Source organism: Tribolium castaneum, chromosome 10 (assembly GCF_031307605.1).
Source record: "Tribolium castaneum strain GA2 chromosome 10, icTriCast1.1, whole genome shotgun sequence".
Lineage (NCBI taxonomy): Eukaryota > Metazoa > Arthropoda > Insecta > Coleoptera > Tenebrionidae > Tribolium > Tribolium castaneum.
In genome coordinates this window covers 5,612,899-5,635,540 of record NC_087403.1, presented here as the reverse complement: position 1 = coordinate 5,635,540, position 22,642 = coordinate 5,612,899, and the positions used below count along the sequence as shown (strand labels likewise).

The following is a 22,642-nucleotide window of genomic DNA, read 5'->3' as shown; positions in this document are numbered from 1 at the left end:
TAAGTAGAAATAAGATTATAAAACTATTTATTCAAATGAGAATCTCTTTGAGAATCCCTGGTTGCACAAACAAAAGGTACGGTAAAGTAGCTCAGTTGCCGAGAATTAACAAAAATCACATGGAAAAGTGACAAAGTGGTGGCACCTGAGCTTTCGACAACCTCATAAGAGAACACACTCACTTATGTATCATCTAAGCAACTTCTAGTCTATTACATAAAAGTATTAATACTTTGAACAAATAGGAAAACAGAATGATTTAAAATCAAAACTAAAACTCTGAACAAAATCAACAATAAAATAAGTAAGCAAAGCTACTTCCTCAACTGAGCAACAAAATCGGTCAAGAAGCAGTCAGCAGGGTTCCAGTCTTCCCTCGTGTTGTAAATTTCGACCCGCTTGTTCCCATCCTCATTCATTCCTGTAAACATTTGTTAAAAACGTTTTCCCGGGATTATTGTGCGCACCTAACGACTGTAGATCGTGATATTGAGCAATGGCATGTAGGAGCAGTCTTTCAAAGTAAGAAGCTGGGCATTTGACGTAGACCTGGCTTGGTGTTGACTTAAAGAAGGCAATTAGGTCGTCCTCGGATTGCTTCACTTGTTCCAGCGACAAGTTCTTTCTAATTTTGATTGTGCGTTTGATTTTGTGCGAAATGCGCGCGGATGGCTTCTCCCTCTGCGCAGTCTTATCACTTTTGGATTGTTTTTGAGAAAAAGCGGCAACAACTCGAGCCTGTTCCTCCTCGGATTTGTCAACAAACGCGTTCCAGAACTGTAAGGCATCGTCGTCTTGGAGGAGTTTCGCGAAGGGGCTTGCGTAAGGCTCCATTATCACCACAAGAGACCCATCGTCCTCCTCCTCCTCGGCAAGGGTTTGCAACAAGCAACCTGGAGTAAATAATGCATTACTGCGGCATTTGAGTCAGAAATACGAACGATTCTGGTATCTTCTCAATTTCTTTCTACCAGAATTTTTTTTAAGATTCCCCAACTCTTCCCTAGTGCCCTTGAAGACAGGGGGCATGAGCGGCCTGCTTTGCGACGCTGGCTCATTGTTTGACTCAGTATCGCTAGCAGACGCACTACCCAAGCTAAAAACCCGAATTAATTTTGCAAAAAATATGTTGAGACTTACTGGAGAGATTCAACGTCTGAATTGTTTCCGGAACCAACGGGGAATGAATAATTTCGTTTGCCTTTTGTGACCGTCATCGTTATTGCTGCCTTTTCTCAAAATCCTTCAAATTTGTATTGTTAACAATTCATTTTTTTGTGTAAAAACACAATTATCTAAATGTCAATCGATTGCGCAATGCGCAAAAACCATATCGGTGAAGATAGCACCAAAAATGGTGGAGGCACCATGAACATTACAGTGGACCAGACAATCGCTGCTCGCATGGTGCTAGCACCATTTCCTCACCATTCTCGTTTTCTACAGCCAAGTTCACACCAGGAAAATTATCAAAATAATCGTAAATCTTCAGAAAAACATCTCCTGACCATTCTAATGTGTTTATGTTACAAATTAAAACTTAACGGCATTTTCTGAATTTTTTATTCTCATATTCAAGCAATGCAAACTTATTTTTTTACCCCCTTTATATTCTGCAATTTTTTTTATTTTTGCAGGAGATTAAGCCCTCCGATAAGGCCTTCGACTGTAAAAAAATCATGTTCAGAAAAACACCTCTTAGGACCTTAACGATTTTTTTTAATTTTTATAGAGTTTCTCTATTTTGTAAACTTTATGTTTTTCAGCCACTTTATATCCTGCAATTTATTTGATATTTAAAAGCTTTTAAATGCTACAAACAGTAGCCAACACAGAAGCCATATGAAGGTAGGTGCAGCGATTGTCTGGCCGACTGTAATGCAAAAACTTGCCTCAACCGAAATTGCATAACACTGACGTGCTCGAATGTTTTTACACCGATTTTTAAATTTTTTGCGTATTTTTTTTTAATTGAATACATGATGTATTCCCGAGTCTTTGTCTTCACTCCGGTTCAATTTTCTTAATAAGTTTGTTATTAAAAACAAACAGAAGTCGGTTTATAACGGCGTCATTAAGTTAATCTGCAATTAAATGCGTGATTAACTGACCATATGATCAAATTGAACAAACTGGATTGATCCATTCGTGTTATTAACATTTTACAACGAATTAAATGTTAACAAAGTTTCTATAAACCGACCCTAAGGTAGTTTAGGGTGCGCGCGCACTTTAGGAAATAGGGGTGAGTTTGTGGAGGGTGCAAGGTGCGCGTGTAAATAAAATAACCTAAGCTGTTATTTATTACTGTTTTTATTACTTAAAAAATGTCAGAAAGACTAAATGTTAAAAAAATGAAATCGTCTGAAAGCTCCCTTAGTAGTGATTTAATTGATTCCGAGAATCACGATTCTGACATTGATTCTGCAATTTTCCAACTAGAAATGGTCCACATTGAATTAGATAAACTGAATGAGAAAGAAAACGACGAAATTTTAACAATAGAACAAAAGTATAAAAAATTGCGCCAACACTATTTTAATAAACGAACCGAAATTATTGAATCAATTCCTGATTTTTGGTCAACTGTCGTATCCTTTTTACCAATAAAAATTTAATTTTTTTTGTTTTAATTGTGTTAATTCTTAATTAAAGACAGTTTACTAGTCATCCCGGCATTTGCCACATTTTGTACGAAGACGAGGAAGATTGTTTACGACACCTCCAGAAATTGGAAGTCGAGACTGCGGACAATATTAAATCAGGCTACAGCATCAAGCTTTACTTTAACGAAAACCCGTATTTTAAAAATGACGTTTTAGTCAAGGAATTTTTCTACAAACAAGGTTCTTATTTTTTTATGTCAAAAAATTATTAATTGTTATAGCAGGACAATTGTCATCAATTAGTACAAAAATCGAATGGAAAAAACCCCATCCTTCCACCTCATCCTCAAAAGAAGGTACTTCGAAAAGCGCTCGGAAAAGGTCGCACTCAAGCCAGCAGACTTTTTTTGGTTGGTTTGCAAATAATGAAGACGCTTCGAGCGACATTATTGCCGAAATAATTAAAGACGATATTTGGGTGAATTCGCTCCACTATTATCTTGTTCCGGATCCCGACATGGAAGGGAATAACGACAAGGAAGATGATTCAACAGATTCAAGCTCTTCCGATTTTGAGGAAGAGGAGATGTTTGAAAGCAGTCAAGAAAAGTCAACTTTACAACGTAATGTTTAAGTCTAAAAAGTGTTAACACATTTCTCGCGAGTTTATTTACGATTTGGCTTTTAGGGTCTACCGGCGAAGGGGCCTCGACCAGTAAATAAAAATATTTTTAATAACTGACTAGCCTTTCCGTCATTTTGTACACATTCAAGGTGTTTATGTAATAATTTGTGACTTTATTAAATTTTTAAAACAAACAAAAATTTATTTATAATCCCTCGTGGCTGTTACTTAACCCGCCACTGTTTATATAACGTTGGGTGCAAGACTGTGTTCATAATTTTTTACTGCCTAGTTTTTGTGCAATAAAATTAACACAAGAATTCGTGCAATCGTTATTTATTATTTGCCAGGTATTTAAATTTAGTGACAACGTGATAATTTTATTTTTGGTGCGTTACCAAACACGTCATGATCTTTCAGTAGTTTTTCATTTTTGAACTAAAGGGGGCCAAAAAGTAGTTTTTAACAGTTTAAAAAAATGCCGATTAGCCGGCTTGACGTGTTTTACCGCAAAATACTGTTATCAAAGTGCTTCACCAAGGGATGGGGCGATCCTGAGAATTTGATGGAGTGAGTAGTTAAAGTTATCGCCTAACATTTCGAGGTTATGTTGACATTATTTTCGAACACAAAACTTTTTCAGATTGTTTAATTTTCGTAAACTCGTCTCAAATCGCAACGCCTGTTATGAATTATTACCAAAAGACTATCCGGTAGACATAATCAACGTGAGTTAACACTTTGTGTGATAATTTTTATTGAGAGTCGGCTCCTGCAGGTGCAGCGGTTCACCGACTTCCAGATACTCGAGGGTAGATTATGGACCCCCTTTCGCATGTTTCTACCGTCGCTGCTTGTGCCAGAAATTCAGCAAGTTTATTTTCAAATGATACTGCCCCGAAAATGGCCCTCGAGTGACTACAGACCTTTGTGTATTCACCTCGCGGGGACCGGCGATCATGTAATCGCGAGAAATTTCACGGGACAGATTCATTTTGTAATTTCAGTATTTCTGGCGCCGCCGGAATTTCATGGCAAAGCCGCTGCTTCAAGCCGGGATTGGGTCCCTAATCGTGGAGAACCCCTACTACGGCACCAGGAAGCCCAAGGACCAGCTGCGCTCGAGCCTCCACTACGTCTCCGATATTTTCGTGATGGGCGGGTGCCTGATTCTGGAGACGCTGGCGCTTTTGAACTGGTGCGAGCAGATCGGGTTCGGCCCCCTGGGGGTGTCGGGCATTTCGATGGGCGGACATGTGAGTGTCGTATTTTTGCCGATTTTTGTTAGGATTTTTTGCATTAGATGGCTTCCTTGGCGGCCTCTAACTGGCCAAAGCCCTTAGTGCTTGTTCCTTGCTTGTCATGGTCGACTGCCTCCTCGGTTTTTACAGAGGTAACCAAAATGTTATTTATGACGTAAAGACGCTCACGCCAAACTTACAGGGAGTTATGAGTGAATCTATTGATTGGGACATGCTGCAAAAGCAGTTGTTTTCAAACAAAATTTACTGTGATACTTTGTCAAAGTCGTGTAAAATTGTTGATAGTCCGTTTGCATGCACTTTAAGTAGAATCCCAGGTTTGCTTAGCACTGACTTTGTTGTTGTGAATGTTGCCATTGCGGTATTGCAGAGTATGGGTTGACGTCCTTGTTGGAGCAAAAAAGTGACGCTGGATACATTTCTCCGTACGAAATGATGAATCTGCTGGATTCGAGCAACTGTCCTGCCATTTCTTATAAGCATTCTAGTCAGAACGTTAAAGTAGAGTCTAGTGAATACTCAGTGATGAATTTGCCGATTTTTAACTTTAGTCGCGAGATAACGGATATGAGAAAGCGCGATAAAGAGGCGATTTGGTTTATGAGGGGGATGATGGATGAGTTCACACACTTGAAAAATTTCTCGGTGCCTTATGAGCCGTCGCTTATCATAGCCGTCTGCGCTGAGTCTGACGGGTATGTTCCTCGGGTCGGTATTTCGAAGCTGGATGAGATTTGGCCGGGAGCCACCATAAAGTATGTCGATACCGGACATGTAGGGGCCTACCTTTGGCATAGAAAATTATTTAGGTTTGTATCACGTAAACACCTTGAACCATTTTTTCGGCGCGTGTTTGTCTGTCTTGGCTCCTTGATCAATAAATAAAGCGAGTCTAGTCTAGCCCTTGTATGGAGGTCACTGACTCAGACGGATTTTCAAACAAGAAATCAAGTTCAAGGTCCGCAGACGAAAACGCATGCTCACGCACGAGCCGATGTTTATTGGTTTTTTCAGGGACTGCATTATTCAAGCCTTCGAAAGGGCGAAAAAAATTGCTCCGAAGCCAGGGCCCTATTTTGAAAACTGAGTTAGTTCGTGCCGTTCCTGTTGTTTTGTTTGTATTGATTTTTTAAAAGTTTAACTTTGTACCTGACTGAGGTCTTGTGATAATTTTGCTAAAATAAAGATTTGTTCAATGAAGGTCTGAGTTATTTTTAGTGATACAAAGGAGTTCTTTTATCAACATGTTGTTCTGAGTAAAAACGGGCAAACAAAGCAATTGATTTGTTTGGATGCGTGTGTTGTGCCTGGTTTAAAATAAGCGCCGTATTTGTGTTGTTGGCATCTCTGTCTCGCCAACTGGATGATGTGGTGGTTTTTTGCTGTTGCTTCTGTTTATTTTTGCGTTGTTAGCACAATGGCGTGCTGAGATTGGCCGTGATTGGTTTGTGGGCGTCATGTGACCCGTGACGTCAATGCTAAACAGACAAAGGCAGAGAATCTAACTGGTTGTTGACGAGTGTTGGTGTCTGTCACGTACGCCTCTAGTGCATCTCTTGTATGTAGAATTAAATAAAAATTTATTTGAGAACTGGTAATTCGTGTCGAGTGAGGTGTCCGAAGTTGATTTCCGAGCGTTTTATCAAGTGCGTGGAAAATGTCATCGTCGAAATCGAGCTTAGATGACCTTTTAGGAGGTAAGTTGCGTTGTTTACATTCCATCTGGGATGTCATCCAGGGATTTATACCAAAACATCGCAAATTGGCGACGAGAAAGGAATTCACCTCGCTTGGCTATAATTAGCATTTGACGTTTCCGCCGATTATTTTTACCAAATTAATACGCGATTTTTGACAGAATCTTGGGTTGACGTAAGTGCTGGATCAACGTGCTATCAAGGCGGGGGCACCCCGGGCTCCATCACCCACCAGTTAAACGTCGAGGATTATTTGCGCCTCTTGCGCGAGGCCCAACGGGAGTCGAACCAGTCCTCGGCCCGCGTCTCCCTGGCGGGCTCGCGGCGGGACTCCCCCAGAAGCAGCCCCAAGTCGCCGCCGAACAGCCCCGTCCAAGGCACCCCGCTGAACCTAGAATGGCAATCATACTACATGAACTCTGAAGCCAAAGATGTAAATATCAATTAGCACCCTGTAGCTGTTATCAGAGGGTCGACGAACTTGATAACTGATTTTTCAATTGTTTTTGATTGTTGCAGGATGGAGATTTCTTCAATGATTGGAGCAGTCGGCCGGATCAGCTGCCGCCTAAAAACTGGTGTTTTAGGCCGCCGAAGAGGGACATGCTGAGCATTCGCTACGCTCGGGTTGGCAACACCAGTGTCTTTTCACGCAAAGGATTGTGCACACTGTTTTTAACCAATCTGGTATCGCTCATCCTGGGCACTGGCGTTGGACTGTGGCTTAGCAAACACGGCTTTTTCGTACCAGCGGTCAAAGTTCGCTAAGCGGGCTTGTTTAGGCACAGGAGGGTGGTTGACATGCTATTTTATATGCCTATGTGATTATTTTCTATATTGTGGCTTGTGAATGCTGCCTTGTGAATGAGACTGGAATTTTTCTACTACATATAAGCCTTCACATTTAAGGCTACTTTATACATTAGGTTATTGTCGATTTATTTCAACTGGATCTATATTGTACTCTCATTTTTACTTGGTTTGTGCTTGTTTCCTAAAACTCCTTAGGAACTCTCAAGCACTTGTGATTTGTCATCTCGACGTGTGCAGTGTCATTATTGCTCCTTCCTCCAAGTCTCGCAGCGTATCTTATTGAGCAATAAGTAAAGTACAAAATGTCACAGACCAAATTTCTATTTAGCACACTCAAAAATTACACCACCACAAAGTGGTATTGTATGCTAAAATATATAGAACAATAATGACGCTGTTCCAGATTTTATATTCAACCAGTTACAGATTTAATAGAGCACCAGACCCGAATTTCGTGCTCTGTTCGATTTTAACTTCGTTGTCCTGGTGGGGTGTAATTTGCCATGTTATGTTTGATATTTTTATAACTTGTATACTTTTCGGCTCTACCAGTGTAACGATTATTTATGAATTCAGTTCTCTGGTTTAGCTAGAATGACTATGAGTAACTTTAATAATAGATTCTAGATTTAATAATACACAATTTGTGTTTGAATAATCACAAATAAATTTTTTTATCAGTGTGTAGTCCCTCATTATATTTTCCCCACGTTGCGTCAACCAATAAAAAATTTATAGCACTCCATAGATTAACCTAGTCTAGCGCAAACATATGGGGGCGACACGTGGCCTTACGCAAAATCATAAATTTTTACATAACACCATTAAAAATGCGCATTAAATTCAAATTCTAGTGAATTGCGTCATGGCAATTTTGGCAGTTGGCAGCCATGCCTTTCAAACTTGTTTATTGACTGTGTACTTCTTTTCCCCGAATATTTATTGTGTGAAAATCAAATTTAGTTTTAACAATCCTACTTTAAATTGTGCAAAATTAATTAATTTACGCCAAGCTTTTGAAGCGTCCAATTGAAATGACCATATTTTTGACGTACAAATATGTGTAAACAAGGAAACTAACCTAAGATGCAACTAATAAACAAAATCTTCCAACATCTAAACAAAAACAGTTTGAAATTTAAATAATTTGTTAAAAAATCGGTGTACGTGTCTCGTCGCGCGTATCGTAAGTGTTATTTGATGGGATTATGGATGGATCCATAAAAGAACTAGAAGTAGCAAGTAGCAGTTGTAATGGTGAAGAAGGTGGTCGCGGCTGTCGCAACAAGAGAAAATTATCAGAACCGATCTGCTGCCCCGTCTGTAGCGTAACTCTGCGTATTTCCGAAGTCCAATCCCACTTTATGGTAGAAGTAGACAAGCTAGGTAAAATCCCCACAAACAAGCACAAATCGAACGGGCGCAGCGTCCCCAGCTCATCCAACACCAGTGAAAGCAATGCCGACAAGACGTGGGAAACCTTCCAGAAGGTCCGACTCAACCGCCAGAACCGGCACCGGTCCAAAACAAAAAAACGCAAGACTGAGGAGGTCCTGTGCCCGATTTGCAACAAAGAAACCTCGGAGGAAATAACCCTGCATGTGGAAAAGTGTTTGCGCCGTACTGAACGAAACGAGAGTGAAAGTGACGAGAGTATCGATGTGGAGGCGTTCGAGGAGTACGAGTGGGCTGGACAGTCGCGGGTCCGCATAACGTCCCTGCTCCCCGGGGGTGTGATTAACAATTTAGGGACTTCGATAAGTATGACTGAAGAGGACGAAGACTTAAACGTCGACGGCGACGACGCCCAGACGTTCGGCTCGCCGCAATATTCCGAACGCGATGTTATTCTCCTACCCGGCGATCCCGAAAATGTCGCGCTGCGGAAAGCCGTCACCGGGGAGGACCCCAAGAGGATGCAACCTGAAGAGAACAGCGACTCGGTCAACACGCAGCCTAAAGGCGACCCGCTGGTCGAGGTCCTGAAAAACAGGATCCGGGAGCTGGAAAGCAAGGAAAAGAACAAGGAGGAGGTTTACAAATGTCTCATTTGTATGGAGAGATACCGGACGCCGGTCATCTCCGTGTGTTGTTGGCACGTGCATTGTGAACAGTGCTGGTTACAGACGCTCGGAGCGAAAAAACTCTGCCCCCAGTGCAACATGATCACGTCACCCACAGATCTGAGGAAAATCTACATGTAACCTTAGGAACTTTTAATTTATATTTTTAATAAACTGGCCCAGAACTTTATTTATACACGTGTGATATATGCAGACAGAATTTATTATAATTTTACTAGCTAGTTTTTGTTTCATTTGTGTACCCTGTACCTGATTTTTGTTTTTTTGAGCAGCGGCGAAATTTAAAAACTAGTAGTTTTGTGTCTGCCACGTTGGCAACGTGTGTACGTCAACAAAACGATCATAATAAACAGCGATTAAATGATTTTTCGGCCCACGAAGTGCCCCAAAGACTTTGCAATGTGTTTAGTTAATCAAGAATTATTAAATGATCGCCAAAGCCTGACTTATTTCGTCTAACCCGCAACCTAACCTCAAAGTGCCAAGAAGGCTTTCCGGCGCAACCATGGAGCCCACAGAAAATTTGGTGTGGAAGGAATCATTCTTTAAGGTATTTTCTTCGTGTCTGGTTTTGTTGGAGGTGGAGTTTGAGTGAAATTTTAGGAGAATTTCAATGTGGATCAATGCCTATCCAAGTACACCTTAAAATCGGACTTGGAGACGCTGCGGAACGACTTGAAGAATTATGGCAATGATTTGCACCAACAAATGGCCGAGATTTTAAAAACTGAGACTGAGGCGATTGTTAATTTGGCCGAGTATTTGACGAATCTTAATTCGAAAATTGACGACTTGTCGCTGCCTTTGAGACAGTTGCGGGAGGAAATAAAGGTAAAGAAAAGTGTGACAGTAGCAGCGTCTTAACTGTTTTTTAGACGCTCTATGACTTGATTAAAAGTGCGGAAGAGAGTTACTTCACGACGTTGGAAACGATAAAAAACAACAACACGCGACGTAATTACCTCAATTTGAAGTTCGGCATTATATCATCAGCGTTATACATCGACAACATGATAAAGACGCACGAGGACGATTTATTCGACGATTCCGTGATTTTGGAACGAGCTGTGAATAAATATTCATTCGAGTTCAATTATCTGGAAGCTTTCCATTTGGTATCAGACGTGGAGGAAATCAGCTTTGTGGGAAAAAAACTGACCGACATGGTCAACAAAGTCTTCCTCAAATCCGTCAAAAACAACGACGAGGACCTCATTTTGCGCTGTTTACAAATGTACGACAATCTGGGCGAGCAAAAAGAAGCGGAGAAAACGTACCAAGTCCACATTGTTAGACCCGCCCTCCGACACCTATTCACTGAAACCTACCTGGAAACGTGCAATCAAGACGTGAAAAAAATCTACGACGAAGCTTTGCACTTCATTGACTCGAAGCTAATCACGTTACTCAACGTCTTGAAGAGGTTTACCGATTCTTTGTTACGAATTTTTCCCCAAACATTGGTTTCAGGAACGCCGAATTGAAGTCGTTCAATTTTATCCTGAACAGTTTTTGGGCCGAAGTCGACAAACTCTCGCGTGACGGTCTTCCGTATATCACGGCGCCAGGGAATCCCGAGCTCTTCCAGAAGCGGTTCAAGAGCACGTGGAATTTTCTTCGGGAAATTGCGGTAAAATGCGGCGATGATGATTTAATCCAAACGAACAAGTCGTTCCAAAACCACATCAAACGGTTTAATTTGCCGGTTTATTTCGAAATTCGGTTCCAACAAATCGCGGGACAGTTTGAGACTGACGCTATCGCAAAACCCGGAACGATGTATTCCGACTCGAATGAAATCAACTGTTCTTTGAAAATCACGCTGGCGTTGTGGACGGCGTTAAAAACTACTTTCAATGACGAGGTTTTTATCAATAATCTTGCTGATCAGTTTTTAAAGCTGTCGATGTTACTCCTTGCGAGGTATTTAAAGTGGTTTGAAGTCGCTTTACAGGTACTTACTATTACATGTGTTGCACGTAACTAGCGGCGGTATTACAGGAATCTGATTCTTTTTCCGATGGTTCCGACGCTTGGGAGGGCTTTATAATTCATTCGATTTGCGATTTAAAGGTAGTAAAGGGTTTGATTGGTCACGAACCGGATGGTAGTACTATATACAGCATTATGCCACTTAATATAAAACCAATACTAGTCAAAGTTTTCCAAGTTAATTCAAATAGCATCACTGACGTTATTTCAAAGTTACAAAATCACTTAATTAGCATAAAGAGCAGACAAAGTTTGGCGCATTTGCAAAGTGTTGCGTCCATTCCCAGACTTTACAGACGGACCAACAGAAGTGCTCCTAAAGACGCTAGTAATTACATGGTTGAAGCAATTCAGCCGATATTAAAGTTCCACGATAAGTTTAAATCAAATATGACAAGTGAGATACAAACTATTCTAGATACAGTAATTACAAACAATACCAAACAGTAAGTGAGTGCGGGAAAATAACAAAACGACTCATTCGAATTTGTAGGTATTTAACCCTCGTTGAGGAAGTCTTAAGATCAGTTTGTAAAACGGAAGAGTCACTAAGGCGGCTCAAAAACAGAAACACGCAAGTGTCTGAGGCCGTTTCAGAGGCCGATAAAATGTCGGATGAAATGAAAATACGGGAACAGATCAAACTAGACGTTTGTTATTTCGTCGATAAAGTAGGTCTAGTGATTGGGTCCTCCCGTCGCTGATTCAGTTGTTTTAGCTCTACCCTTTGGCGATGGATGCGGCGAGGAAGTGCATGGACGACCTCAAAAGCAAAACGTTTTGTTAATCATATTTATTACAACAATAAGTCATGTATAAATGTTTGACATGTTTAAATAAATTTATCAACTGTTTTAACAATTCCCTACTTATGTTAGATTACAGTGAGTAAAATTGCGTCGCTGTTGATGATTGCAGTTCAATTTGGCCCATTTTGAATTGTAATCTTTGTAACCACTTCAGTAGAATCGGATTATGTAAATTGATTTTAATTTTATCGGGTAAAGTTTCTGTGTGTATTGTGGGTGGACAGTTCCGACAGTTTTGCAACCGCACTTGTAGATGCCCAGGGAGCTACGGCTCAAACTTAGGTGGGGGAAACCCCAAGTAAAACTCACCTGGATTTGATTCGAACAGAGCACCGGTGTCCATAAGGGTAATAATTTTGACACGAAAGTTGAGTGACATTCTAGCAACGCTTCTAGCATGCTTAAGAAGTGAAGACTTACAATCTCGCTCAACTGGAAGTTATAATTAGTGCAGTCCTGCGACGTTAGGACTTACCATTTTTGATTGTTGGACCAGCTGGAGGATGCATGGTGTTACCTTGCCCCAAAATTCGAACAAAATGTTCATGGTCACGTTGTAGGCCTCCGTTGTAGGCATATTAGTGTTTAGGCTTTGCTCTAAGTAGATAGTCCAGAGCTGAAACAGTTGATTTTTCTCTTGTTAATTGATAAGGGTTGGGTTTACTTGGCATAAAATGAACGTGTGAAACAGGGAAGACATGTGTAGGACGGATGTCTTAGGCTGTTCAGCAAATCCCGCCATTATCGTCTGAATGTGGTCTGCGATCTGGCAAGAGGCTTCTTGCGGTATCGGCTGACTAACATTCTGACCTAGATTTCCGTGTAAAGCCGTGTAAGTTAAAGACCCTAAAAGTAGCCATGATAGCAGCCGGATGTGGCCGATACATTCGATAAATTCTCTCGGACTAGAAAAACACATTTAAAAAAACGAAAACTATTTTGGCCAACGTACGACTGTTGTATAACTGAAGTGTTGTAAAGCCACGGGAAATACCTGATCACTGCTCTATTATCCCGGCCGTTACCTTTCGTTATTTCAAGCGCTAAGTACTGGGCGACACTACATTTGATAATTCCCCCCAAAGTGTCGTCGTTTAGGCCTACATTGATCCCTTTACAGTAGCTTTTCATTTTTGAGATTGTGTGGAAATCGGTTAAAAATTCTAAAATGTCCCCAAGATGCAGCTTCATACATTCTGATATGCCGGTCGTCACAGCAGGGCCGTACTCCATTGACAGTAACGGACCGTCTTTGATTACGACATTTGCGGGAATCGAACCGCCAACATCCTTAAAAATTAAATTATTTACCGCCCTAGTCAACGACCAGACAGTCATACTTGTAAAATCAAATTAATCAGCATTAGTAAATTTGAATCGGGAATTGTGGTCTTGAATTTCAATGCTTGGACTAGCTCGAACACAACCATGCGGCTTAGAATTAACTTATCCCTCTCCTGTAATTGCAAATTAGAAAAAAATCGTCAAGGCTTGAACATTACTTTTGTGAACGCCCGATTGCACAAATAACAGATTTCAACCAAACAACTGTACTTTAAAACGTTGGTTTGTATCGCATAGCTCAGTACCTTCGAAAATGGTTCCAATATGCCCTAAAATTCGACTAAATCATCGGTCTAAATTTGCGCACTGTTACCTTAAACTGCGAAATTAGTGGTATTTTAAAAACCGAGATCATAATTTTCAGAAGCGGCATAATGTCGTCAAACGTGTTCAGCAAAAATAGCATTCGTCTGTAGAGACTTTCGAGTTGTTGTAAAACGGTACTCCACAGTGGCGTACTGGGGCCCAAAGCTGCTTCCACCGGCAGACAGTTTAAATAACAAGCCATGTTTTGCAAAATCGTTGGTAGTGTCTCAACCGGTAGTGTTTTTTTCGAATTGAGAGTCTAAAAATTAGTGGTCAACACAAAAAATACAGCGATTTGTTTTCACCTCCAGTAATAATTGTAATGGCGCTACAGGGTTCAGCTCATTGAAATCGATCAACGCCTGGATCACACTTTTAAAAAATTGGACTCGTACGGTTTCTGAAAAAACAATTATTTGTCGGTCTAGACTTAAGGATAGGTACCGCTGGCGTTGGTTTGAAACATTTGGGTGAAAATGCCGTTGGGGGCCAGCTGGTGCAAGACACATCGCAAAAATTGGTGGGCCACACTGATGGCCCCTCCTGGCAGGTGTATGTTACTCTCGGTTTGCCAGGGATACATCACGTTGGTCGCCACCCTAGAATTCAATTAGGGCCAATCGAATCAAATATTTTCCTACTTTGCCACAATGCTCAGGATGTCTGGCAGCAAGGGGGCCGCGAGGGCCGGTTCCCGGTGGATGAACGTCCCTAGAGTCACAATACAGAGCCCGATTTCCTCGTCGCTGTACTCTTCTTTGACGGTTCCGCACTCGGAACACCTCTCGTTCACGCATTCGTCGCCAATGCGGAACGAGCTTTGCTTCATGTCGCTCCCCTCGAGCTTTGGCGATAGCTGGGGGCTGAACCAGGCGCCGGGGCGCCGCGGGTCGTGAATCGAGTACGAACCCATGGTGAAAGGGCCCATTTTGCGCATACGCTGTCTCTGGTTGACCATCGTCTCGCCTGGAATCAACCGATTCAGGGGGTGTTACGGGAAGTTTTAGTTGGTTACGTTGATTATCAGCTTTGATTGTTTTGAAAAAGTGGCCGTTGTCGTCGATATCGCCCTGATTGGGGGGACTTTCTAAGGCCACTTGCTTGATTAGGCGGCGGGGGCTGTGAGACTGGACCGGTTCCTCCTTCGCGTTGTAAATTTTGTCGGGTTTTTTGTTCTCGGGTTTGCTTAATTGTGCGTTGATGCCAAGCGCTTGCCGGACTTTGTCTACTAGCTGGGAGATGTCTTTGGTGTGTTGGCCGATGGGGAGGAGGCGCTCCTGGCTCGGAATCTCCAGCTGGGATTCCAGGGTTGGCGAGAAGACGTTATCGCGAGATGATTCTGAAACGCTTTCTAGAAACAACAATGATTTATTTACCGGTGGCGAAAAACGAATCCTGTTCAATTAAGTAACAGGATTTGGTTTTTTCTAGCCGAGGTACCTGAGGGCCGCATGGCTCCGATTGGGAGCAGGCGTTCCAGAGAGGGTGCTGGGATCATCGCTTGGTTGTTTTTGAAGCAGTCATCACAGTCCGAGACGGGGGTGCACACCGGCGTGATACTCGGTTCTATGACCTTTTTGTGCTTCCCCAAAGGTGTTGGCCTGGCATGGGTGTCAACGTTGGCAACTTTGTGAAAATCGTTTTTGGAAAATTGGGACCCATTGATTAGGTTTAGCGAAGTGGTGGAGTTCATCTTGGCACAGTTTTTCGTATATTCACATGGTGATTTGGGCCCTTCTAGTTTCTTATTGTCGTAGGTTTTGACCGAGTCGTCTTCACTTCCAATGATCCAGGTTGGTCGTTTATTGCTTGAAGTGCGAACTAACTGGCTGATGTAGCCTTCTTTTGGTGATTTGATAACGGCGGTATCTAAAGTTTCTTGGGTTTTTATCAAGGTACACACTTGTTTGCCTTGCAAATTACAGCAACTTTCTTCCATACCTTCGTCAAATGAATCTTGCATGCTTCCGTGGAGGGTGCTGTCTGACATGTCGCTTTCGGGGATTGCGATCAGTTCGGATTCCGTATCGTCGGCGTCTGCACTAAAATCGGTTAGTTTTTTCGTGTTCTTGTCCCAGATCTTCTCCGGTTGGATGCATTGGATTGCTTCCTCCCAGTGCGTCTCCATGCTGGTGGTGGATGAAGGCTTGGCATAGACAACTTGGGCTTTGCCGCCCTTTGAACTAATCGACACTTGGACTGACTGACCGTCGGAGGAAAACATTGGCGAAAGTGGGGGTGTTGTGCGTTCGGCATGTTCATTTTCCGTACCTAAAGATGGTTGACTTACGTCACGTGACCGGGATGGGGGAGCCCCCATGATAATCGTAGCTGGGATTCTGCGACAGTGGTGGTGTTGCGCATCTAACGTGTTTAGAACTATCCTTATCAAGGAAGTTAATTGCATACAGTGTGGTTGTTGGTTGTATTGATACTGAAACAATTGTTGTGATTCTCAATATGACAAGTCACTCGAAATTACTTTATACAAGAGTACGACAAGTGCCATTAACCAGTTTCGTCTAAAATGAGGCTCCAGAGTCCACAAACTGTAAGTCGGTTGTTGAAAATCCAAAGTGTTCGAGATGTAATAAGGGGAGGGTGCGTATTGGAGGATGATGAGACAGGTTGGGAGGAGTAATCGCCCCATTAGATTGTTTTGGTCCAACAGTTGCGGTAGGTTTGATAGGAAAACGCTAAATGCCGGCGAAGATCTTAGTCTGTGAGGCGGCAGATACAGCCCACGGTCATTCTGACTGTACCCGAGGAGTAGATAAAGATGCCTCAACACAATTCCTTGTATCTTTGCTAAATTTTTCTCTTCTGCTGGATACGCTTGGTCCGAGCGCGACAGAAATTGCAAAAGGAGGAAAACAAGCAAATGCATCGTCTCCTTGTCAGCTTCCTCCAAATCAATAACTCTTTGCAAAAAATTCATGATATTTTGATCATCGGCCATATTGAGCGAGTGCATGTGCCCATCTGTAACGATCGCAAAATGACAACATTTCTCCCCAGAGGTGACCGCCAAGCATGCCATGCACTCAAGTAGTGAAAAACTTACATTCATGCGGCCACTACAGCAAGACACTACATCTATTTTCTACCTGGAATGCTGTTACTAGTGCCTAAAAACTGACCGATTCCAAATCGCGAACTTTTCCTCTTTAGTATCGGTGCGGAATATTGCCGGCTGTATACTTTTTCTTTAGTTTCTGTAATTACTAATCCCACAGTTAATGGATTTTTTCGCGAATTCGCTATACCTTTGTTCTCATGTCGAGGTATAATTGACGCTGGGGCCGACATGGTGCGCTTATAAGGCCATTTGGTGCCGAAACTGGCACTTAGTGTTTTAACCGAACTTGCACCGCTACCGTCTGACTGGGACAGAGCCTCGTGAGCTCGGTGCAATTTGCGCAAAAAGGTTTCACTGTTTAGGTCAGTGTTGCGCAAATCTGGAATTTTTTAAATGAGATGGGACAAACTCGAGACGTCTGTTTTACCTCGTAGGCATGTGATATCACCGGTTTTTTCTAACGTGATTTGGGCTTCGAGAAATAAGGTATCGAAACGGTTCAGAAAAAATTCCCAAGTCAAAATTTTTCGCTCACTGAGCGAGTTGTGTAGTTGGTATAGAGACTGGAGGACCATTGGTCTGTCAACAATGACTGTATCGAACTGGGTCTCTAGACACATAATTAAAGACTAAAACAGATTTTAAGATTGTGCTTCGCAATTGGGCTTTGGTTAATACCTTGACTGCGAAATCATGAATAGTGCCAAGATATAGAGTAGCTCTTTGGGCCACATAAATGTTACTGTCGTCCATACTTGAAATTAAATAACAGAAAGCGTTTGCTAAAGCCGCTTGTAAGGGTAAAATATTTCGTAAGGGACTAGAATCCATAAACCTGGCCATAACTGTGACTCTTTCAACGGCTGTGAATCTGACACACCAGTCGTTGCTATGGAAGGCTTCTTGAATCACTCGCCAGAAGACGTCTGAGCCTGCCGGCAGTGTGATACAATGAAGCAACAAAGGAACAACTTCCTGGCAGATATGAGAATGTTCCGAATTGCACAATTCCCACAAACTAGAATGGAGGCATAAGAAAAAATTGTGCCACCACTTATTTATACTTTTTAATGAGAAGATTCTCTTGGCACCAAATAAAAAACCCTCTGTGCTCCTTCGAAGCTTTAGTGCAGGCGTCTCCGTGCAAAATAAGAATATTGAGACACTGCAGCATGTAATACAAAATATCCGGTTTATCAACTTTGGATAGTTCTTGCAGCAGTTGGTGTATGTACTGCAAGGGTTGCGGTAGATCATCGACGCAAAACTTAAACTTGCCGACTGATGTTTGCCAGAAATTGTTCAAATCGTCTCCAGGCTCCGGTTCGACGGGTTCGTCGTTCTCGCCAATGATTTGGGGCTTGGCTACTTGGACGGTGGCCGCAGCTGGGGGCGGTTTTAGATTTTTGGGGGTCAAAAGTGGGGACTTACCGACGTCCGTTTCGGAGAGTGTGATGGCTCGGGCCACTGCGGAAACTACTTTTTCAGCCGGGATGATCGCAGCTAGGTCTAGCTGCTCGGAGACGGTCTCCACCGTTGCGGTCATTATCTGGAACAGTTAGGAATGACGAATCTGTTATTTGTGGAGTTGGGTGGGATGGGGTGAACGAAATCAATGAAATCTCAAACGAAAATTCGTGATTTTCGCTTGAGAGTACTACTCTTCGTACAGAACACACGTGTGGCATATGAACTAGAACTCCTCCTACAGAATGCACTTCAGGAATGGGCATGTTGAGGACTACGTCTGATTTTGATTCTTTCTTATCGCTCTCGGGGGGGCTTTTCCGGCTGTGCTCGTCCCAGTTTTCTTCGAGTGGTGGCTGTAAATCGCCATTAGATCACTTCCGGGACTTGGTATCACTTACATCTGGTGGATGCGCTGGGTAGATGGGAGAGAGGTACTTGATGAGTTGAAGGGAGAGTTGGTGCCACATAATGCTACTCTCGCAGTAGCTGCACTCCGATTTTGACGAACACGAGTGGCTTCCAATCCAAGCCGCGGTGATCATGCATTTCAAAAGCCAGCAAACGTCTTTGCACAGCGAGGAATTAAGACCGGTGTGTTTGTCGATGTCTTGAAGCTCCATTTGTTTGAGTAAAATGTCCAACATAAGTATGCAACAAAAAAGATTATGCTCAGCGTCTGATTCGAATTCGGGTCGTTGAGAAAACCGGTTTTCGTCATCTGAAAATGATGTCTTGACTGAATCGCAGTCTTCGATTACAGGTGCTACAAGAGCGAAAAGTGGAGGTGCAATCGTGGGTGCAAACACTTAGTGTACTTACAAATTGAGTTGCGTTTTGGTCCCTCGGTTGAATCCGCGTCGTGATATTGGATTGCTTTTTCGGCAGTTTCGTCGCCCCCTCCTTTCATGTAGGTGACACCGTCACCGAATATCGTGAAAAGGAGGTGCAGCGGAATGATGATTTCCAGCATGGTCAAGGTCTGAAACAGCGATTTTAGCCCTGGGACAAGTTTGGGTTCTGGGGGTACTTGGAGCCAGTGGAGGGCTTGCTCTTGGACCTTTGCGTTGGTTTTTTGGAACCTCCCAGCGACGAATTGGTACATCTTCTTGGCGTCAAATCCCAAAGGACTCATTTCGGTGTCGAGGATCTTGCTCAGGATGATGCGCAGCTCCGAGAGTTCTTTTTCGGGTACGTCGTTGACTATGGCTTCCATCCAGTGCGGCATCACATAGTCCCAAATTTCTTGCGTTATTACCTCGTATGGTACTAGGCAAAACAGGCGGTTAAGACCATCTTTTAAATGAGAAGTGCGTGAAGCTAAAGTATCCCTGGAATAACTCGGGTTAAATAAAAATCCGGCGAAACCAAGCGGTTTATACCAGTGGCCTCCGATTCGGGCGTATTCAGGAGGATGGGGTAAAAGACATGAAATAAAAAGTTTATAGTGGGTTTTGCTGATTTCTCTCAGCCAACCACACACATTTTCAGTCTTTAATTTCTCTAAGGTACTTTCTTCCTGGCCTGTACAAAACGCAAGATAATAGTTACACAGACTTTGAAAGTAAGTTGCTTTACCATCATATGAATATGCAGTCATATGAAACCAATGGAAAAGCATTGCTAAAAGCCGCCCTAATACTTCATTTGGTGTATTGTCTGTTGGGGTACATCTCCCCACCAACAACCAAACACCGTATCTACCTAAAAGCTGTCGCTCCTCTACTGTTATATTGTCAACAGCAGGGATCGGAGCTTTACCCTCCACGTTCTCCTTTGTCTCAACCGTGGGGATTTTTGCTTCTTTCAGCAAACTAGAACAACCAAAGTAACATTTTCGCCACCAGTTCGGAACTCACAGTACCTCACAATAGCTTCCACCATGTAGGTCTGCATTTCTGCATCCATGCTCCAAGTCGGTGGCAAGCTTTTGTGGACGATGTGATCTCCTCCCCTTCTGTTGTTGTGTCGATTGTTGTGACACTGCTCGCAATATCTAATCGGGTGATTGCCGTTGTAACTCGCGCACTCGGTCGAAAAACAGATCGAAATTGCCGACTTATCAGTCGATCGACAATTCTACAACTCCTCGCTTAGGATTTATCTAACGTCAGTTGGGACTTACTTTATTTTCGCAAACCATAGACACTTGTTGCATCGGGTGTAGAATATCGAAAAACATTTGATTGGGGTGCTCCCTGTGGATCTCGTTAGCGCACTCAATACACAAGTAAAGGGGCGGCGGAGTATCACTAGCGAAAGTGATTGAAATACAATGATCGTAACACACTTTGGCGGCTTCAGCGTTTCCGGCGTTTGGACACATGTCTCGTTTGCAAACGAAAGGTGTAGGATCTGCGCAAACGACATTTCTGCAACGACTTTGTGACATTTTTTCGGGTTTACCTGCGAACTTGCAAATGAGGTTTTTCCGGTCAAATAAATTCGCGTTGAACGTAGGCCAGTAATAAAATAAAAGCTTGGCTGCTGAGGATCGTGCTGTTGACGTACCGTAGGCGATCACGCTCAGAATGTCCTTCAGAATGTTCTTCTTGAGTGTCATCAGACATTCGAGGAGTTGACAGTGATGAGCGGGGTTTGTTGAATACTGGAACACCATCATGATTACGGCCGATACTGACTGACAGATTTCTTGCTCTCGGTCGTTGTGTCGTGCTGGAATGGCCACCAAGTGAAAATTGGAACGTGGTGGAACTTGGATAATTACTTATCGTAAACGGAAGGATGTAGAAACATAGCGAGTTGACAATGTCTTGGTGGAGGCTGCTAGGAAGGACTGCTATCGAGGATGCGGTTAAATAAGGCAAATTATCAATCAGGTCGTGCTCTAAAAAGGGTAGAAGACATCCGAGGCATTGAAGGGTGGCTTGTCCGAAAGCTGAAATTGCGATTTTTGCTAACTTGGCGCAAATTCAAGGACTTACAATTGAGTCCGTATTGGATGAGTGGCGCAACTTCGATTAAAGGAACGAGTGAATTGTAAAGCCCTTTGTAGTCTAAGCTCGGAAAAAGTCCCATGCGTACTGAATCCATTTCTGGATTTTTCAAAAGATCTAGAGGTGAATTGGGTACATCTTTGAGAACGGCTAAAAAGAGATTTTGGAGCGAGTTGTTTCGAAATGACGGACTTACTTAGGAGTGTTTGTGTGAAGTATTTGATAGTGTTTGCTATGTCAACCCCCGAAGGAGGAGGCATAACCCCCTGCATAAGCCGCAGTTGGTAGTCATATAAGCTGCGTATTTTGGCTGTAACTAATGAAAGGATTTGAGCAAAAGTTTGGACGTGTTGTTGGCACCGACTAGAATTCTGAGCCTTTCCAAAACATGAACTTGTGATTTTTAGTAAGTTTAAGAAAGAATAGTAGAAGTGACTTGGAAAGCGTGTCAGTTGTTAATTCAAGTTTTGGAAAGTTTGATAGGTGGATGTAGTAGCACGTTCTGGTCAGTGCCACTGGTGAGGACTGAGCACATCGATATATACAAAGAGAGTGTGAAGAACGACATAGAAGGTATAAAGTTGCTTACATGCAGCAGCACGAGTACCCATGTTGACAATGCAGTCACAATAATCAAACGCAAGGGAAACACTGAGGTCACATTGTTTAAAACGTGCGGGAATCTTCAACATGGGGGCAGCTTCGTTATCCCATTACAAATCAATAGTGGTAGAAAATAAGGGACAACTGAAGGATTCTACAAGAACAGAGGGACATAGACACGTGGCTAGGCCCCAGCAATCCCAGCATCCTCTCCTATAGGAGATCGATAGCATCCTGCCACCCGACACTCGCGCGCGCTAAAAATACGATTGCTACTTACAATTAGCACTTACATCGCATATTAATATAAGAGCGCATATTTAATAGATCTGTCGTGAACATCAGTCTAAAATTGAGCAGAAGCACTGAACATCAGCTGCCTTAGTTCGCAACCAATCGATATATCTTCATCAATAGGTTCTCTCCAGAGTTGCGCCTTTAACCGGAATCCGGCACTATTCGCAATCTACTTTAAAACACGTATTTACTTAAAACTAAAACCAAAACCTGTCGACAACACAGACAATCTAGCACTTCGTATAACTACTCGTCTGAACATTTAAATGAACTAAACCCAAAAACACTTCTTCTACCTCCCCTTTGCAATGTACAGACCCACTTGTTCTCAAGTGGAAAACAAAAATTACATCAAAAACCAGTGATCGGTCATGGCTGTCCAGCTCATACAACCTGCCATCGTTAAGCAAATATTGACCACAACAATTTTTCATAGAAGAAGAGAAAAGGTGTCACACAAATTTCGACAACGATTAGTGCAAAATCAAAAGAAAAACAACTAGTCAGCCTTTCGGGCAACTTACACCAAAATTTATTTATAAATTCACGAATAATTTTGTTCAGTTTTTCGCACTAAATCGAGAATAAGAATTTTAGCACTAAATTTGCGCAAAACAACGTGTTAAGGGGGAAATTTTAAGCAAAATTCTCCGGTAAACACTGAAATCATCAAGGGATATGCTGCAAGCGTGCGCAACTTT

At 42.5% G+C, this 22,642-nt stretch overlaps 7 protein-coding genes across 13 annotated transcripts; 5 read left to right on the top strand and 2 right to left on the bottom strand.

The window, feature by feature from the left end:
* Positions 1-10: 10 nt before the first annotated feature.
* Positions 11-1,340, bottom strand: LOC662565 (R3H domain-containing protein 4). Its single transcript, XM_968655.5, has 4 exons — positions 1,141-1,340; positions 942-1,096; positions 468-893; positions 11-421 (listed from the first exon to the last, which is right to left on the bottom strand). Exons 1-4 carry the CDS (start codon positions 1,215-1,217, stop codon positions 315-317), a joined length of 765 nt encoding a protein of 254 aa, XP_973748.1. The 5' UTR covers positions 1,218-1,340; the 3' UTR covers positions 11-314.
* A 911-nt stretch (positions 1,341-2,251) lies between these two features.
* LOC662594 (protein SETSIP) lies at positions 2,252-3,477 on the top strand. Of its 2 annotated transcripts, none has more exons than XM_015977513.2 (4): positions 2,252-2,591; positions 2,660-2,846; positions 2,891-3,229; positions 3,295-3,477. In XM_015977513.2, the coding sequence occupies exons 1-4, from the start codon at positions 2,328-2,330 to the stop codon at positions 3,327-3,329; spliced, it is 825 nt and encodes a 274-aa protein (XP_015832999.1). In that variant the 5' UTR covers positions 2,252-2,327; the 3' UTR covers positions 3,330-3,477. The 2 variants fall into 2 exon arrangements, with proteins under 2 accessions (XP_015832999.1, XP_973775.3); XM_968682.5 differs by having other exon boundaries at positions 2,891-3,234.
* Positions 3,478-3,537: 60 nt separating this feature from the next.
* LOC662626 (uncharacterized protein) lies at positions 3,538-5,693 on the top strand. Of its 2 annotated transcripts, XM_968712.4 has the most exons (8): positions 3,538-3,801; positions 3,875-3,959; positions 4,010-4,192; positions 4,239-4,487; positions 4,535-4,624; positions 4,675-4,810; positions 4,864-5,302; positions 5,508-5,693. In XM_968712.4, exons 1-8 carry the CDS (start codon positions 3,710-3,712, stop codon positions 5,578-5,580), a joined length of 1,347 nt encoding a protein of 448 aa, XP_973805.1. In that variant the 5' UTR covers positions 3,538-3,709; the 3' UTR covers positions 5,581-5,693. The 2 variants fall into 2 exon arrangements, with proteins under 2 accessions (XP_973805.1, XP_008199450.1); XM_008201228.3 differs by having other exon boundaries at positions 4,864-5,693.
* Positions 5,694-5,974: 281 nt separating this feature from the next.
* BNIP3 lies at positions 5,975-7,686 on the top strand. The gene is made up of 3 exons (XM_968744.4): positions 5,975-6,190; positions 6,352-6,623; positions 6,710-7,686. Exons 1-3 carry the CDS (start codon positions 6,151-6,153, stop codon positions 6,956-6,958), a joined length of 561 nt encoding a protein of 186 aa, XP_973837.1. The 5' UTR covers positions 5,975-6,150; the 3' UTR covers positions 6,959-7,686.
* A 525-nt stretch (positions 7,687-8,211) lies between these two features.
* Positions 8,212-9,207, top strand: RNF220 (ring finger protein 220). Its single transcript, XM_968776.5, has one exon. It carries the CDS (start codon positions 8,212-8,214, stop codon positions 9,205-9,207), a length of 996 nt encoding a protein of 331 aa, XP_973869.1.
* Positions 9,208-9,388: 181 nt separating this feature from the next.
* On the top strand, positions 9,389-11,940 carry Cog2 (Component of oligomeric golgi complex 2). Its single transcript, XM_968803.5, has 7 exons — positions 9,389-9,637; positions 9,691-9,918; positions 9,963-10,510; positions 10,558-11,041; positions 11,089-11,525; positions 11,573-11,750; positions 11,798-11,940. The coding sequence occupies exons 1-7, from the start codon at positions 9,593-9,595 to the stop codon at positions 11,864-11,866; spliced, it is 1,989 nt and encodes a 662-aa protein (XP_973896.2). The 5' UTR covers positions 9,389-9,592; the 3' UTR covers positions 11,867-11,940.
* Positions 11,858-22,618, bottom strand: unc79 (uncoordinated 79). 5 transcript variants are annotated; one of them, XM_064359251.1, is made up of 33 exons: positions 21,631-22,397; positions 21,238-21,357; positions 21,030-21,191; positions 20,813-20,983; positions 20,491-20,760; positions 20,210-20,439; positions 19,949-20,163; positions 19,663-19,898; positions 19,467-19,608; positions 19,115-19,415; positions 18,907-19,066; positions 18,486-18,850; positions 18,297-18,440; positions 18,049-18,166; positions 17,682-18,003; positions 17,296-17,635; positions 17,045-17,246; positions 16,805-16,996; positions 16,646-16,753; positions 16,021-16,520; positions 14,979-15,972; positions 14,554-14,889; positions 14,180-14,504; positions 13,983-14,137; positions 13,844-13,938; positions 13,546-13,797; positions 13,391-13,501; positions 13,229-13,345; positions 12,841-13,178; positions 12,553-12,793; positions 12,364-12,504; positions 12,198-12,320; positions 11,858-12,153 (listed from the first exon to the last, which is right to left on the bottom strand). In XM_064359251.1, the coding sequence occupies exons 1-33, from the start codon at positions 21,731-21,733 to the stop codon at positions 11,959-11,961; spliced, it is 7,824 nt and encodes a 2,607-aa protein (XP_064215321.1). In that variant the 5' UTR covers positions 21,734-22,397; the 3' UTR covers positions 11,858-11,958. The 5 variants fall into 5 exon arrangements, with proteins under 5 accessions (XP_064215321.1, XP_064215319.1, XP_064215322.1 ...); XM_064359249.1 differs by having other exon boundaries at positions 16,646-16,762; positions 18,288-18,440; positions 19,467-19,898; positions 20,210-20,760; positions 21,631-22,425; XM_064359252.1 differs by having other exon boundaries at positions 18,288-18,440; positions 19,467-19,898; positions 20,210-20,760; positions 21,631-22,425.
* Between the last annotated feature and the right edge of the window lie 24 nt (positions 22,619-22,642).

Coding starts and splice junctions, on each gene's coding strand:
- LOC662565 (XM_968655.5), bottom strand. CDS start 1,217: ATGACGGTCACAAAAGGCAAACGAAATTATTCATTCCCCGTTGGTTCC. Junction 894..941: donor ATTGAGAAGATACCAGAATC/GTTCGTATTTCT, acceptor TATTTACTCCAG/GTTGCTTGTTGCAAACCCTT. Junction 422..467: donor TCACGATCTACAGTCGTTAG/GTGCGCACAATA, acceptor AAATGTTTACAG/GAATGAATGAGGATGGGAAC.
- LOC662594 (XM_968682.5), top strand. CDS start 2,328: ATGTCAGAAAGACTAAATGTTAAAAAAATGAAATCGTCTGAAAGCTCC. Junction 2,592..2,659: donor CTGATTTTTGGTCAACTGTC/GTATCCTTTTTA, acceptor AATTAAAGACAG/TTTACTAGTCATCCCGGCAT. Junction 3,235..3,294: donor AGTCAACTTTACAACGTAAT/GTTTAAGTCTAA, acceptor TTTGGCTTTTAG/GGTCTACCGGCGAAGGGGCC.
- LOC662626 (XM_008201228.3), top strand. CDS start 3,710: ATGCCGATTAGCCGGCTTGACGTGTTTTACCGCAAAATACTGTTATCA. Junction 4,625..4,674: donor CCTCCTCGGTTTTTACAGAG/GTAACCAAAATG, acceptor CCAAACTTACAG/GGAGTTATGAGTGAATCTAT. Junction 4,811..4,863: donor CACTTTAAGTAGAATCCCAG/GTTTGCTTAGCA, acceptor GCGGTATTGCAG/AGTATGGGTTGACGTCCTTG.
- BNIP3 (XM_968744.4), top strand. CDS start 6,151: ATGTCATCGTCGAAATCGAGCTTAGATGACCTTTTAGGAG. Junction 6,191..6,351: donor CTTAGATGACCTTTTAGGAG/GTAAGTTGCGTT, acceptor GATTTTTGACAG/AATCTTGGGTTGACGTAAGT. Junction 6,624..6,709: donor TGAACTCTGAAGCCAAAGAT/GTAAATATCAAT, acceptor TGATTGTTGCAG/GATGGAGATTTCTTCAATGA.
- RNF220 (XM_968776.5), top strand. CDS start 8,212: ATGGATGGATCCATAAAAGAACTAGAAGTAGCAAGTAGCAGTTGTAAT.
- Cog2 (XM_968803.5), top strand. CDS start 9,593: ATGGAGCCCACAGAAAATTTGGTGTGGAAGGAATCATTCTTTAAG. Junction 10,511..10,557: donor TTACTCAACGTCTTGAAGAG/GTTTACCGATTC, acceptor CATTGGTTTCAG/GAACGCCGAATTGAAGTCGT. Junction 11,526..11,572: donor ATTACAAACAATACCAAACA/GTAAGTGAGTGC, acceptor TCGAATTTGTAG/GTATTTAACCCTCGTTGAGG.
- unc79 (XM_064359249.1), bottom strand. CDS start 21,733: ATGTTGAAGATTCCCGCACGTTTTAAACAATGTGACCTCAGTGTTTCC. Junction 17,636..17,681: donor GAGAATCTTCTCATTAAAAA/GTATAAATAAGT, acceptor CCTCCATTCTAG/TTTGTGGGAATTGTGCAATT. Junction 12,154..12,197: donor TCTGTTCGAATCAAATCCAG/GTGAGTTTTACT, acceptor TTTGAGCCGTAG/CTCCCTGGGCATCTACAAGT.